The following is a 12,250-nucleotide window of genomic DNA, read 5'->3' on the forward strand; positions in this document are numbered from 1 at the left end:
GAAGAAGACTTGAAACTAGAGATTGAGACCATAAACTCATGTTTACAATGTTTACTGAGGTAATAAATCAAGTGAGAAGTAGACTCATTTTCTCATAGACTTCTATACAATCAGACTTCTTTTATCAACCGCAGGAGTCGCTCCCTGCTGGCTGTTAGAAATAATGTAGGTTTGAGACACTTCAGCATTGGCTTCACTTCTCAGACCCAGAGGTTGAATCAGACCCAGAGGTTGATACATTTACTGTATATATGGAAATAAAAGAGGTGAATGAAGATTAATCTTCATTTGTTTTCTGTTGGTGTTTTTATGGGAATGTGGATTTTTCAGATCCATTTGAGGAGTGCCTGTGGTTTGCATGTTCCACATTTTAGCGTGTGTCATGCAGTATGGGATTCACGCTGGTCTGGTCTTGGGCTTGACTCGGTCTCAACCTGCCTCGGTGTTGGTCTTGACTTGCTCTCAACCCCTCAAAGTCTTGGTCTTGTCTCGGTCTTGATACACTCTGGTCTTGGTCATGACTTGGTCTGGGTTTAGGTGGTCTTGACTATAACACTGATCGAGTGCAGCCTACGCGCCAAAAATATCCAGCATTGCTTCCCCTCATATATTGAGATCTGATCACAATATACCATATATATCAAGATAAAGAGAACATTTAGCATTTTCAGTGTAAATAGAAGCCCAGATAGGGATCACATGTTAATACCAGGTGGATAAAGGGCCAGGATGAGTGTATCTGTGGTTAGAAAGAAGACTTGTTTGGATAGCTGCTGCACACCCACACTGGGTGGAGAAATAATTGTGTTAGTACCCACGCAGAGATCAGAAGCTGTTATGACAGAAAACACACTCCCCATAACCCCTGTCAAGCCAACACACACTGTTGCTACTCACGTAGTCCGTTGAGTCCTCATGAGTCCACTGATGAAAAGGACAGACGGGGGAGAGGAGTCAGAAAAACAAGGTGAACTTTCTCTCTAGAATGTACTCGAGGCCATTCTAGGAGCTGATCAGCATGCTGGATGACTGCAGTGATTAGTGACTGGAGGAGAGACAGAGCTGCCAGGACGGGGCTGCTTTAAATTGCATGTGGTAATGGAGGTAATGTGTGTGTGTGTATAATGAGGGTTACCCGGTCAGTCACCCGGCAGGGAGGAATTCAGAAGGAAAAGGCAACAAGGAAGCTAGTGTGAGCCTGCCAGGGCCCCCACGCCTCCACCCAGCACATCCAGAAGGTCTGGAGCCCAGACCGCTGGCTCACCTGTACCATGAACAACATAGGAGCATGGACCTTGCACTAGAGCACACTTTCCTCAATCAACCACATAGTGTCTTATTCCAATTCACTATTGTCATGGCTCCCATTGTTGCCCTGGAGAAAATATGCTGCACCAACAGTTTTGGGTGCCTTCATGACCTGAAACCTTTGCCATGCTCTTTTTCAGGCTAGTTTCCCCTCCAGTTGGGTTAAATCCATCCAGTGCAATGACTATGTGAGATTGGTTGGAAAATATTTGATGTTTTAAATATATGATATTTCCTGGATACCCTTCAGCAGGGGTTTTCAAAGTCAGAGAATGTGGCCCCTCCGCAGACAAATCTTGGTTTGTCTGAAGTTTGCCTTAGTTTACTTGCTTATTTCGCTCAATTCCTGGATGCCATGTTATTTGATCGCATTGACACTCAACAATTGAGCCAAGAAGGACTAATATTGCTGTTTGACATAACTTCAGACTACACCACATCAATAAAAAATGTCTGTCCTGAGGCAGTTATTAGTTTCTGACTCTGGGAAAGTGGGAAAAACAGTAAAATCTGCCAAAACTACCTCGTTAACCGAACCACACAGATTTAGGCTATTCTATGTGATCTTCTTTTGATAACTAATGTAATAACTAATGTAATAGTTTTTCACTTCCATTCACTGAGCCTCCCTCGAAACTGTTTGGAGCTCCATGGGGTGGCCCGCCTCCCACTTTGAAAATCTCTGCCCAACAGTGATTAAAAATGTCTAAAGTCGATTAACTGGAGTGTATTGAAAAATTCCATAATATTTGAGATATTATATGAGGGATTCCAAAACCATGTACGGGTACAGAATATTAGTGATTCTGCATGTTTCAGCCCATTCATTACAAATTATGTATCCTCAACATTATGGCAATGTTAGCCTTGATAAGTTACAGTGATGTACTCTTGTACTGTATCTACTGTTGAATTAAACCTAATTTAAAAAGATTGTAAATATTTCAAATTAAAATATATTGTGGCACGGTGGTGCAGTGGTTAGCTAACAGCAAGACCTAATAGCAAGAGGGTTGTAGGTTCAAACTCGGCTTGGGGCCCTTCTGTGTGGAGTTAGCATGTTCTACCCGTGTTAGCGTGGGTTTTCTGCGCCAAACTTGGTTAGGTTCATTGTTGACTCTAAATGTCCCGTAGGTGTGAATGTGAGTGTGAATGGTTGTCTGTCTCTATGTGTCAGTCCTGTGATAGTCTGGAGACCTGTCCAGGGTGAACCCCGCCTTCACCCAATGTCAGCTGGGATCGGCTCCAGCCCCCCCTCCGCGACCCTGAATAAGATAAGCGGTTACGGATAATGAATGAATAAAACATACTTGATTTGATCCTGATCGTATCAACGTTTCCAATGTGTTGAGCAAAAGTTCACGAACCAGTAACCAAGTAAAACAGCATTGTTCTATCTGAATAACGCAGTGAGCATGAATCTAATGAGTGAAAACTGAAACTACGATACAGTCAATAGAGAGAAAGAAAGATAAATGTTCTTTAATTATTTGTTATTTGCTCTGTATGTCTTGTGTCACTGGGATCTATTCATAGTCACTATTCTGGGGCAGCAAAAAATCACATTTTCAGTTTCTCATCTATTCTTTAGATGTCACAGCTCATCCCTGAGGTTGAGCTCAGATCACAAAGAGAGAAAGAGAAAGAGGTGAAGAAAGAAACATACAGAGAGGTCTGGAGAAGAGTTTGTACTGCTGTAAAGTCAGATTACATTTCACCTTCAGACGTTGGAGCCCCTTTGCTTCCCCTTTTTGCGTCTCCCAAAATTTACGTTCACTAACTGCATTCTCAATTACATTTGGAGGGATACATATTTTGTTGTGGATTACTTTTGTCTTTGACATATCACACATAAGTTTGTAATGATAGTCCACGAAAGGCCGCAGCAAGTGAGGTAGTATGAAGAGCGACGCTTATAGCAGGTGACGTACTACTGAGCAACAATTAATGAAAGTTACGTGGAATAATGACGAGCATAACAAGCAAGAAAGTCCACTACAGGCGAACAGAGAGGGTGGTGGATGGGTCAAACAAACACAGGACTTTCACCCAGAAGACCGCTGTTCGTGTCCCATGTGAAACTAAAGGTCAACGCTCACTGATGCAGTCATTTTAAGCCAAACCATAATGTTTTTTACTAAACCTAACCAGTGGGCCCTTAAGTGCCTTAAACCTGCATTCTTTCTAACAGCCAGCAGGGGGCAACTCCTCTGGCTGCTAAAGAAGTCTATGAGAAAATGAGTCTACTTCTCTCTTGATTTATTACCTCAGTAAACATTGTAAACATGAGTTTATGGTCTCAATCTCTAGTTTCAAGTCTTCTTCAATACAGCATGATGTTCATTTAGTAAATTATGGTACCTTTTAGAGTCAGATAGACCATAAAGCAGGAGATGCTTTAGGGCGGGGATACCTTGTGATTGACAGGTTGCTACCACGGCGTTGTCCGGTCTGGGATTTGTCCGTGTTTTGGTTGTAGAACTTTATCCTTTTCACAGTGTGGTTTCAGTTCATCAAAGTTAATTGTAACCTTGGTCACCTGAAAATGTCTTATTCAGCGTTCGGTTGTATGTAGCTCCACCCTGTCTTGTCACTTCTAGTTGCAAAAAAACAACATGGCGACAGCCAAATACCAAGATGCGACAGCAACTCAAGGCTTCGAAATGGCAGTCCGCAAATCAATGGGTGATGTCACGGTGACTATGTCCACTTCTTATATACAGTCCATGAAACTAACCAAGTAGTTTTGTTGTCTAAATCTAAATCTAGTTATGTTTTTAGTATTGTTTTTGTTTTGTTTCGTTTCAGTTTCATAGTCCTTTAAGTCAAACCATGATGTTTTTTTCAAAACCTAACCAAGTAGTTTTGTTTCCTAAACCTAAACAAGTGTTGTTGTGTTTTTTGTTTTGTTTTGTTTAAATCTACATTGTTAACCTTGTGTGAAAAACTGTTTAAAACTGTGACCTCAATCTGGGAGAAAATATGTTTCCCTCGAAACGTAATTGAGAATGCAGTTTAGTTGTATGGGAACGTCATTTTGTAGGAGACAGGGTCACAAGTGTTCCGGTGGTCTGTAGGTACCACTGCTTTTCTCCTTCATGCATGCTTATTTAAAAAATTACAAAAAGTAACCAGATACACTGCTGGGTCAGTGCCGCTCGGCATCAGAGACCGACGCACGGGGTACCCCTCTTGCGTTACTTTTTGACGGACCAGGAACATTTTTTCAATATTCACTTGTTAAATGCATAGTGTCCTTTCAAAATAAACTTCCGTTTTCACAGGAAGTTAGGTTTAGGTTACACAACCACTTAGTTAGGGTTAGGAAACGGTTGTGGTTGACGTTAACTTCACTGACAGGACTGATGATACTAACGACTCGTGACTACCAACTCACGGGGCTCACGGGACTGACGATACCGACGAATCATGTGACTAAAGACTGACGTGACAAAATAAGTCAACGTTACTTTTAGTTTCACACGGGACATGAACAACGGTCTCCTGGTTGAAAGTGTTGTGATTGTTTGACCCATCCACCTCCCTTCCCAGCCGCCCTGAACGGATTCTCACGCTATTAATACTACGTCACTTGCTCCGACCGTTGAATAACACCGAGGGTGGGTTTACATGGTCAAGAAGGGTCAGAGCTGCCTGTTTTTTCTCAGGAGACTCAGATCCTTCAACATCTGCAGAACCATGCTGCAGATGTTTTATGACTCGGTGGTGGCCAGCGTCATCTTCTACGCTGTAGTGTGCCGGGGCAGCAGGATAAAGGCAGCAGACGCTAACAGACTCAACAAGCTCATCAGGAAAGCAGGTTCAGTCCTGGGAGTGGAACTGGAGTCTTTGGTGGAGGTGGAGGTGTCGGAGAGGAGGATGGTGAGGAAACTATTCAGTATTAAGGACAACGCCTCTCATCCTCTGCACGCCACACTGGAATCATACCAGAGCACCTTCAGATGTAGACTGAGACCACCGAGGTGCACCACAGAACGCCACACTGGAGTCATACCAGATCACCTTCAGATGTAGACTGAGACCACCGAGGTGCACCACAGAACGCCACACTGGAGTCATACCAGAGCACCTTCAGATGTAGACTGAGACCACCGAGGTGCACCACAGAACGCCACACTGGAGTCATACCAGAGCACCTTCAGATGTAGACTGAGACCACCGAGGTGCACCACAGAACGCCACACTGGAGTCATACCAGAGCACCTTTAGCTGTAGACTGAGACCACCGAGGTGTACCATGGAACGCCACAGGAGGTCTTTCCTACCAGCGGCCATCAGACTATATAACTCCTCCCCCTTCTGCAGGAAGGACAGCTGAAAACACCGGACACTGGCAACAACAATAATATCAATATCATGTGCAATACTATATTTATTGTGTGCAATGTTAATTTTCAACATGTACAATATTACTTTTTTTCTCATCATATGCAATATTACTTCTTTTTCTGTTTTTTAGCTTACTTTACCTTTTTTATTTTACTCTTCTTATTTACTCATTTTACTAAATGTATCTTACTTAATTGTTATTCCTTTAGGACCTGGTGCTAGAAATAGTACTTACTTTATACACTTGTATTTTATACACTTGAACTTGTTGTAATTTTGTTGTAATTTTGAGTAATCTCTGGCACAAGAATTTCCTTTGGGATTAATAAAGTTCTTTCTTATCTTATCTTATCTTACATTGTTCGTCACGTGCTGTTGCTTAAAGGTGCCTCTGTGCGTTGGTTTCCGATGCCGAGGGCACTTGGTTGGTGGATAAACCATTGCAACTAGCAGATTCTGTTTGCACTGTAACCACAGTAATACGCTGGATTAGTTGTGATACTGAAGAAATTAGAATTTGATGATTAATGTTTTATATGATTTCTAAGCAAATTTTCTGAATGGACATCAGAGATCAGTTGAAAAAGTGAACGGCTAGCTGATGCAAACAACAAGAAAGGTTTGTGATATTACCCGAGGGAAGCACAAGGCCAATGTGCTTCATTTGCAACAAAATTGTGGCCATTGTGAATAATGGTAATAAAGATTATGCCTATTATGAATCCTTTTGAGGTTCAGCAGCAGTAATTCAGAGGCACAGGGCATTCGTATTCTGCTTCCCGACCTTGCTGACTAACCAGAAAGAAAAGACAAAGGGCTTTCGCTTTCTCAGCTTCTTAGAAGAAATAAATAAAAGCTGTTATCATAAATAATGTAAGCTGCTACCGCTGAGGTGAAAATCAGCTCCACTCCCTCGCCAAAGTGCAGCTCACCCTCTAAATAAAAAAAAAAGATGAATTATCTAAAGCAGCAGGGAGACTAAAAGCAGCCCTAGCGTTGAGTAACCATCATTCTTTCATACAGTAACTGATGCATTACTGGCTGTACGCCTTGATGTATCACTGGCTCTGTCAGTGAACCTTCACATTATGAGGATGGATTCCTCTGAACTTGTGATGATGACTGGCCTCATGTTATACCGTCTATCAGGGTTCCTGTTGGTCTGGAGTGAGACTCTCTCTGGTTGGAGAGAATGGTAAGCCTATCTTGACATAGTGTAGGCTTTGAATGTTTCTTCTCGGCTCGACAGGTTGAGATTCAGAGGTCGCTTGATCCTTGCTACTTCACTCATTAAAGCACAATGACAGACAGAAGTACAGTAGTTTGATCTGACACCTCTGATAAAGTAAAAACATCACTGTGTACAATGCCTGCTACTTGCACCCAACAAATATCCCACAAATATCCCACTCTACACACAGCACGTTCATGACATTCAATAGCGTAATAATATGTGTTGGACCATGAAGTAAACTGTCTTCATACCACCACAAGTAGGACTCTTTTAAAGCTTTAGTTCACATAAATTACAAAAAAGATAAAACACATTTTCACTTCCCTCTAGTGGTATCAAGTCATTTACATTTGTTAACACAAAAACCGCCAGGCTCTTTAGGAGTACTATTTTCTCCAAGGTCCCTGTTCAGACCTGGTATTAACATGCGTCCTCAGTGATCCGATCACAAGTGGACAGCTTTACGTACAGGTGTGAACACACTAAAGACGCATTGAGGACGCATTGAGATCGAATCTTTCAGACCACATTCAGAGGTGGTCTGGGCCACATCTGGCCACATTCTTTTAGCAGTGTGTAGTGAATGTGTCCTGGACCACATTAAGAACCGCCTACTCATCTGACCTCCAGCTGGGATCCGCGGGATCACCGCGCCCCTCAGGTGAATAGACAGGCAGACACGAGCGCTTGTCTGCCTTGTCAGCATGGAAACGGCCTCTGTGATCTACTGTATTCTGTCGGCACAACTGTATTTTATTAAAATATATCTTGTTTATAGACTACATATCTACAGACTATCAGACTAGACACGTTAAGTGCATTATTATCATACTGTCAGAGATGTGTCTGTGTTTTTGTTCCTCTGCTTTGCACAGAGATGACACCCGACCGCTCGCTCTCTGTCATCCGGCTCTCTGAAGCTCTGTACCCCGCTGTTGCCTGGCAAAGGCAGCGGTGTCGGCGGCGCGCGAAAGGTCCCCGGGGACCACCGGTACAATAACCTTTTATTTGGTTGTTAATACGATTTTAATAAAATGTGCCCAAATTCACGAATATGTAGGTTATTACTACTGACATTCATGTAATATTACGTCACACACACACACCATACACAGCTTATCTAACAGTTAGAACCTACATAAAACTGCTATACTCTTAGCAGTGTAAAATGTGCTATTTTCACACTGCCACCCGATGCCGTAATAGTCAATGGCGAAGCAAAAGTACCGGAACAAAATGCCATTTTTGAAAGGCTAAATGCCAACCAATTCAATTTATTCAAATATGGATTGAAGCAGAATATTTTGTTAGATAAAAAGATGTTGTGAATGTTTGAAATGGTTACATCTATCTTTTTTCAATACATTTTGACTTTTACAAATACAGAGAGAGGACGGAGCGCTGTGTCGCTTACTGTGAGAGAGAGAGGAGAGAGAGAGAGAGAGAGAGAGAGAGAGAGAGAGAGAGAGAGAGAAGGAAGGTGGACTGCATGCAATGTTTCTGTAAGTTATTAATAATATTAATTGAAATGTCAACGTTATGAACAAAGCGTCAGACTATTCAGTAAAGCCCTAATTATATATGCGACTGCCCAAACACGGGACACAACCTTTGTAGTTAGACAAAAAGTGTGATTATTTTCGCTTTAATTTCTGATATTTTACACATATGTGATGAATACTGTGGGCCTACATACCTCAGTGTGATTATAAGCCATTATAAGTGCATGTGAGTGGATACTGGTGTGCAGATTAGTTTCTATGTCCCTTTCATTGTCTCCATACGCTCATACTGTACGCCATTATGCAAATGCATCATTCGGCTACTGGAGGAGAGTCGGAGGAGAGGACCAACGTTAATCAGCGCTACTCCTGATGAATAAAGGGGGCTTTGGTCATATCATTTCTAAATGATATTCAATCAATATGACAATACAGGCATGTGCAGAAAAAGCATTTAGGAAAACGAGAGAAAACACATCATACACAATGACGAAATAATTTAAATTTTGGAACCATAACGTTAAATGGCGTGGACTATGGCGATGCTAGTGTTAAGGGTCTGAGATTTCTGCTGACCTCACTGTCAACAGCTTTTGTTGAATTAGGTAAATTTCCTTTTTTTGCGCTGTAAACACCACCAATTCAAACCAATTCACCTCAGTTGTGCTGGTTTGGAGGCAGAAATCTCAGAGAAAAAATAACTCAAAACCTGAACAAATAAAACCAGAGCTATCTGCATGGCTACAGCTAGCGGTAAGTGAAAACAAAAAATGAAATGAATGAAATGGTCCATAGACAGGTACCAATATCTGTGACTTTCATGCTGACTAACTTACTGCTTTGAAACCCCCAAATGTGTTTACCTATCTGTTTTGTGTTGGTTCAGATTAACTGAGTGTAGTGACTAAAACAAAACGGTTCGCAGTCTAACCTCAGTTTGGATCTCTTCCTCTATTTGATGCTAGGTGGTTTTATATTTAGACCTTATTTCTGGACAGCAAATTATCCAACGAACCGCCATGACGGTGGTGCCAGACATGGACGCTGCAGATTTGTGATTCTAAAGCTCCACTGAGTTGGAAATGAATACCAAGGTTGATAAGGAAAGGCACCAACATGTTCCCTCACAACAGGATTAAGTGATATTATATTAGCTGACCTGCAGGGGTCTGTAAAGCCATTAACACTGAAAATTATGAAGTTAAATATAGCAAAACCTTCGAGATATGTTGTCTGTTGTAAACAGTTTATTAAAAAGGAAGAAAATAGAATATGTGTCATAGTCTTAGACCATATTGTAAATACTCTGAGTGTTGTACTTGCACCTTAAAACATAAAAATATACACTCACACACTGTGTGCTTAGCCTTCAGGGTTGCAGGATTCCACAGGGTGTAGGTTTAGTCATCTGCCCATGTCCTCAACATTCTATACAGACCTCTGAGTGGATGTCATGTGCAGACATGTCTGTGTAGTGCAGGGGTCAGCAACCTTTACTATCAAAAGAGACTTTTTTGGCCAAAAAATAAATAAAAAAATCTGTCTGTAGCCGCAAAACGTATCTGAGCCTTATAATGAAGGTAATGCAGTGAGGACCCAGGTGCAAACGAGAGGAAAGACATTGAAGAATCGTCTTGAGGAGATTTGGCTGCAAGCTCTTTTCAGCAGGAGCTTCCAGTGTGTTTGTTCTGGAAATGTCTTTCAATTACTTTTTTTGTTGTTTGCTAATTTCTCGCCGCAGAAAGCAAACAAATTTGTCTACGCACTATTAAATTCTCCATTTTCCTCCAAGAATTTTCTTTCTTTTGGATTTGTAAACCTACTGCAGCTAGAGAAACTCAAGACTAGCCATCACTATTGAGGATTGGCATAATTAAAGGATAAGTGCCGGGCCGTAGACGTACGTAGGCTGTGACACACAGTTTAGTTGACTGAAATGTTAAAACTTATTTTATTATTCAGTGTAAAGGCTGGGGATGCACCAATTTCACTTTTTCAGTCCCAATAACGATAGCAATACCTGGGCTTTGGGTATCGGTGCATCCCTGATATAGGCAACACATTTTTGCAATTGGACAATGTAAGAATCCCTCTAGGCCTACAACAATGATTAATGAAAATTAAAATGTTAAAAAATAACCATTATTCATTTCTATATCATTTTTGTCAAAGCCACAGGGAGCCACTGGAGAGGGGCTAAAGAGCTACATGCGGCTCTGGAGAAATTCCCTCCAGGAGTTCCTGAAATATCGCGTCCAGGAGAACGGGACGTACGTACGGATAGATGGACAACCTGAAAAAATAACGCCAACGGCCACGACCGGAACATAAGGAACAGGAGTTTGGTGAAGCATGTTGGAGAGCTGATTATCAAGGCTGAAGTAAAAGGCATCTGCGATTTATCAAAGAACTCTGAACAGTGAAGCGGATTGTTCGGTGATCAAAAAACTCCCTGTAACATATGTATGACATTCCTGTGGCTATGAAACCTCATCATACTCTGTGGCATTTATTGTTTTCTACGGGATCAATTTCTCATAAAATGCCTAAAGGGACCAGCTGTGTTCACTGCAGCACTTCTAATAAACTGTCTGTAGGATGATCAGTTCTTTTGGCAAGTGTCACTGGCTGAACTCATAATTCAACAGCAGCACTCAGAGAAACCTTCAGCTCAAGATGACAGAGGCAAGCCAAAGCACCCAGAAGTCTTCCAGGATCAATGACAATCTCTTTTTCTGGGGGAACTGTCGGTTTCATTTCATCTTGTGAAACGGAGACACAGTCTGACATTCAATTAAAAATGTAAGATCCATTGTTTGCTATGGCTAACTATGGGTAAAATAAAATATTGGAGAAGCAAAATACTTCGTGCCTGGTGTAAACACTGCACAGAAGCTAAGTGACTGATGGTATTGTGTTGTCAGTTATCAACGTTACTTCAAGAGTTTCATCTCACAGCACACACTTAATACACCTAAGACAAGCTTTTCTGAAGTTCTCAAATGATAGCATTGTTTAAATTGGACAGACTATAATATATTAACCAGCATGAACAGAACCTGTTTCAACTAGGGCCATCAATCAATTCAAATATTTAATCTCGATTAATTGCATTATTTTTCATAGTTCATCGTGATTAATCACAAATTAATCGCATGTTTTATCTGTTCAAAATGGACCTTAAAGTGAGATTTGTCGAGTATTTAATACTCTTATCAACATGGGAGTGGGCAAATATCCTGCTTTATGCAAATCTATGTATATATTTATTATTGTAAATCAATTAACAACACAAAACAATGACAAATATGTTCATTTGTACTGCATTTAGCATAAAACAATATGCTGAAATCATAACATGGCAAACTGTAGCCTAACAGGCAACAACAGCTGTCAGTGTGTCAGTGTGCTGACTTGACTATGACTTGCCCCAAACTGCATGTGATTATCATAAAGTGGGCATGTCTGTAAAGGGGAGACTCGTGGGTACCCATAGAACCCATTTACATTCACATATCTGGAGGTCAGAGGTCAAGAGACCAAGTTAGTATGACATGGTTAGTATTACCTCCTTCCAAGGCCAAAGGTATTGTTTTCACCGGCGTTGGTCTGTCTGTCTGTCTGTCTGTTTGTCTGTTTGTCTGTTAGCAGGATTACTCCAAAAGTTTGCGATGGATTTGAATAAAAAATATTGGTGGGGTGGCGTGTAGCACAATGAACAATCCATTAGATTTTGCTGGCGATCCGGATCATGATCCAGATTCAGGAATTTTTTAAGAATTCCGATCAGCCTGAGCATCAAGACCACAGGGTATAACACATGACGATGACCAAGCTTTCTTCCTCCTTCTGAGAG

At 41.3% G+C, this 12,250-nt stretch overlaps 1 protein-coding gene across 17 annotated transcripts in view; it reads right to left on the reverse strand.

Annotated features, from left to right (window-relative positions):
• The window catches only part of ptprfa (protein tyrosine phosphatase receptor type Fa), a 452,868-nt gene that overhangs the window by 113,494 nt on the left and 327,124 nt on the right, over nt 1-12,250 (reverse strand). For 8 of the 17 annotated variants that reach the window (XM_074636845.1, XM_074636843.1, XM_074636842.1 and 5 more), the window contains one exon: nt 898-924. The exons of the other annotated variants lie outside the window; for them this stretch is intronic. In XM_074636845.1, the coding sequence (XP_074492946.1) occupies nt 898-924 (27 nt within the window). The remainder of the gene's footprint in view (nt 1-897; nt 925-12,250) is intronic. 17 annotated transcript variants of the gene reach the window in all.

Source organism: Sebastes fasciatus, chromosome 5 (genome assembly GCF_043250625.1).
Source record: "Sebastes fasciatus isolate fSebFas1 chromosome 5, fSebFas1.pri, whole genome shotgun sequence".
NCBI lineage: Eukaryota > Metazoa > Chordata > Actinopteri > Perciformes > Sebastidae > Sebastes > Sebastes fasciatus.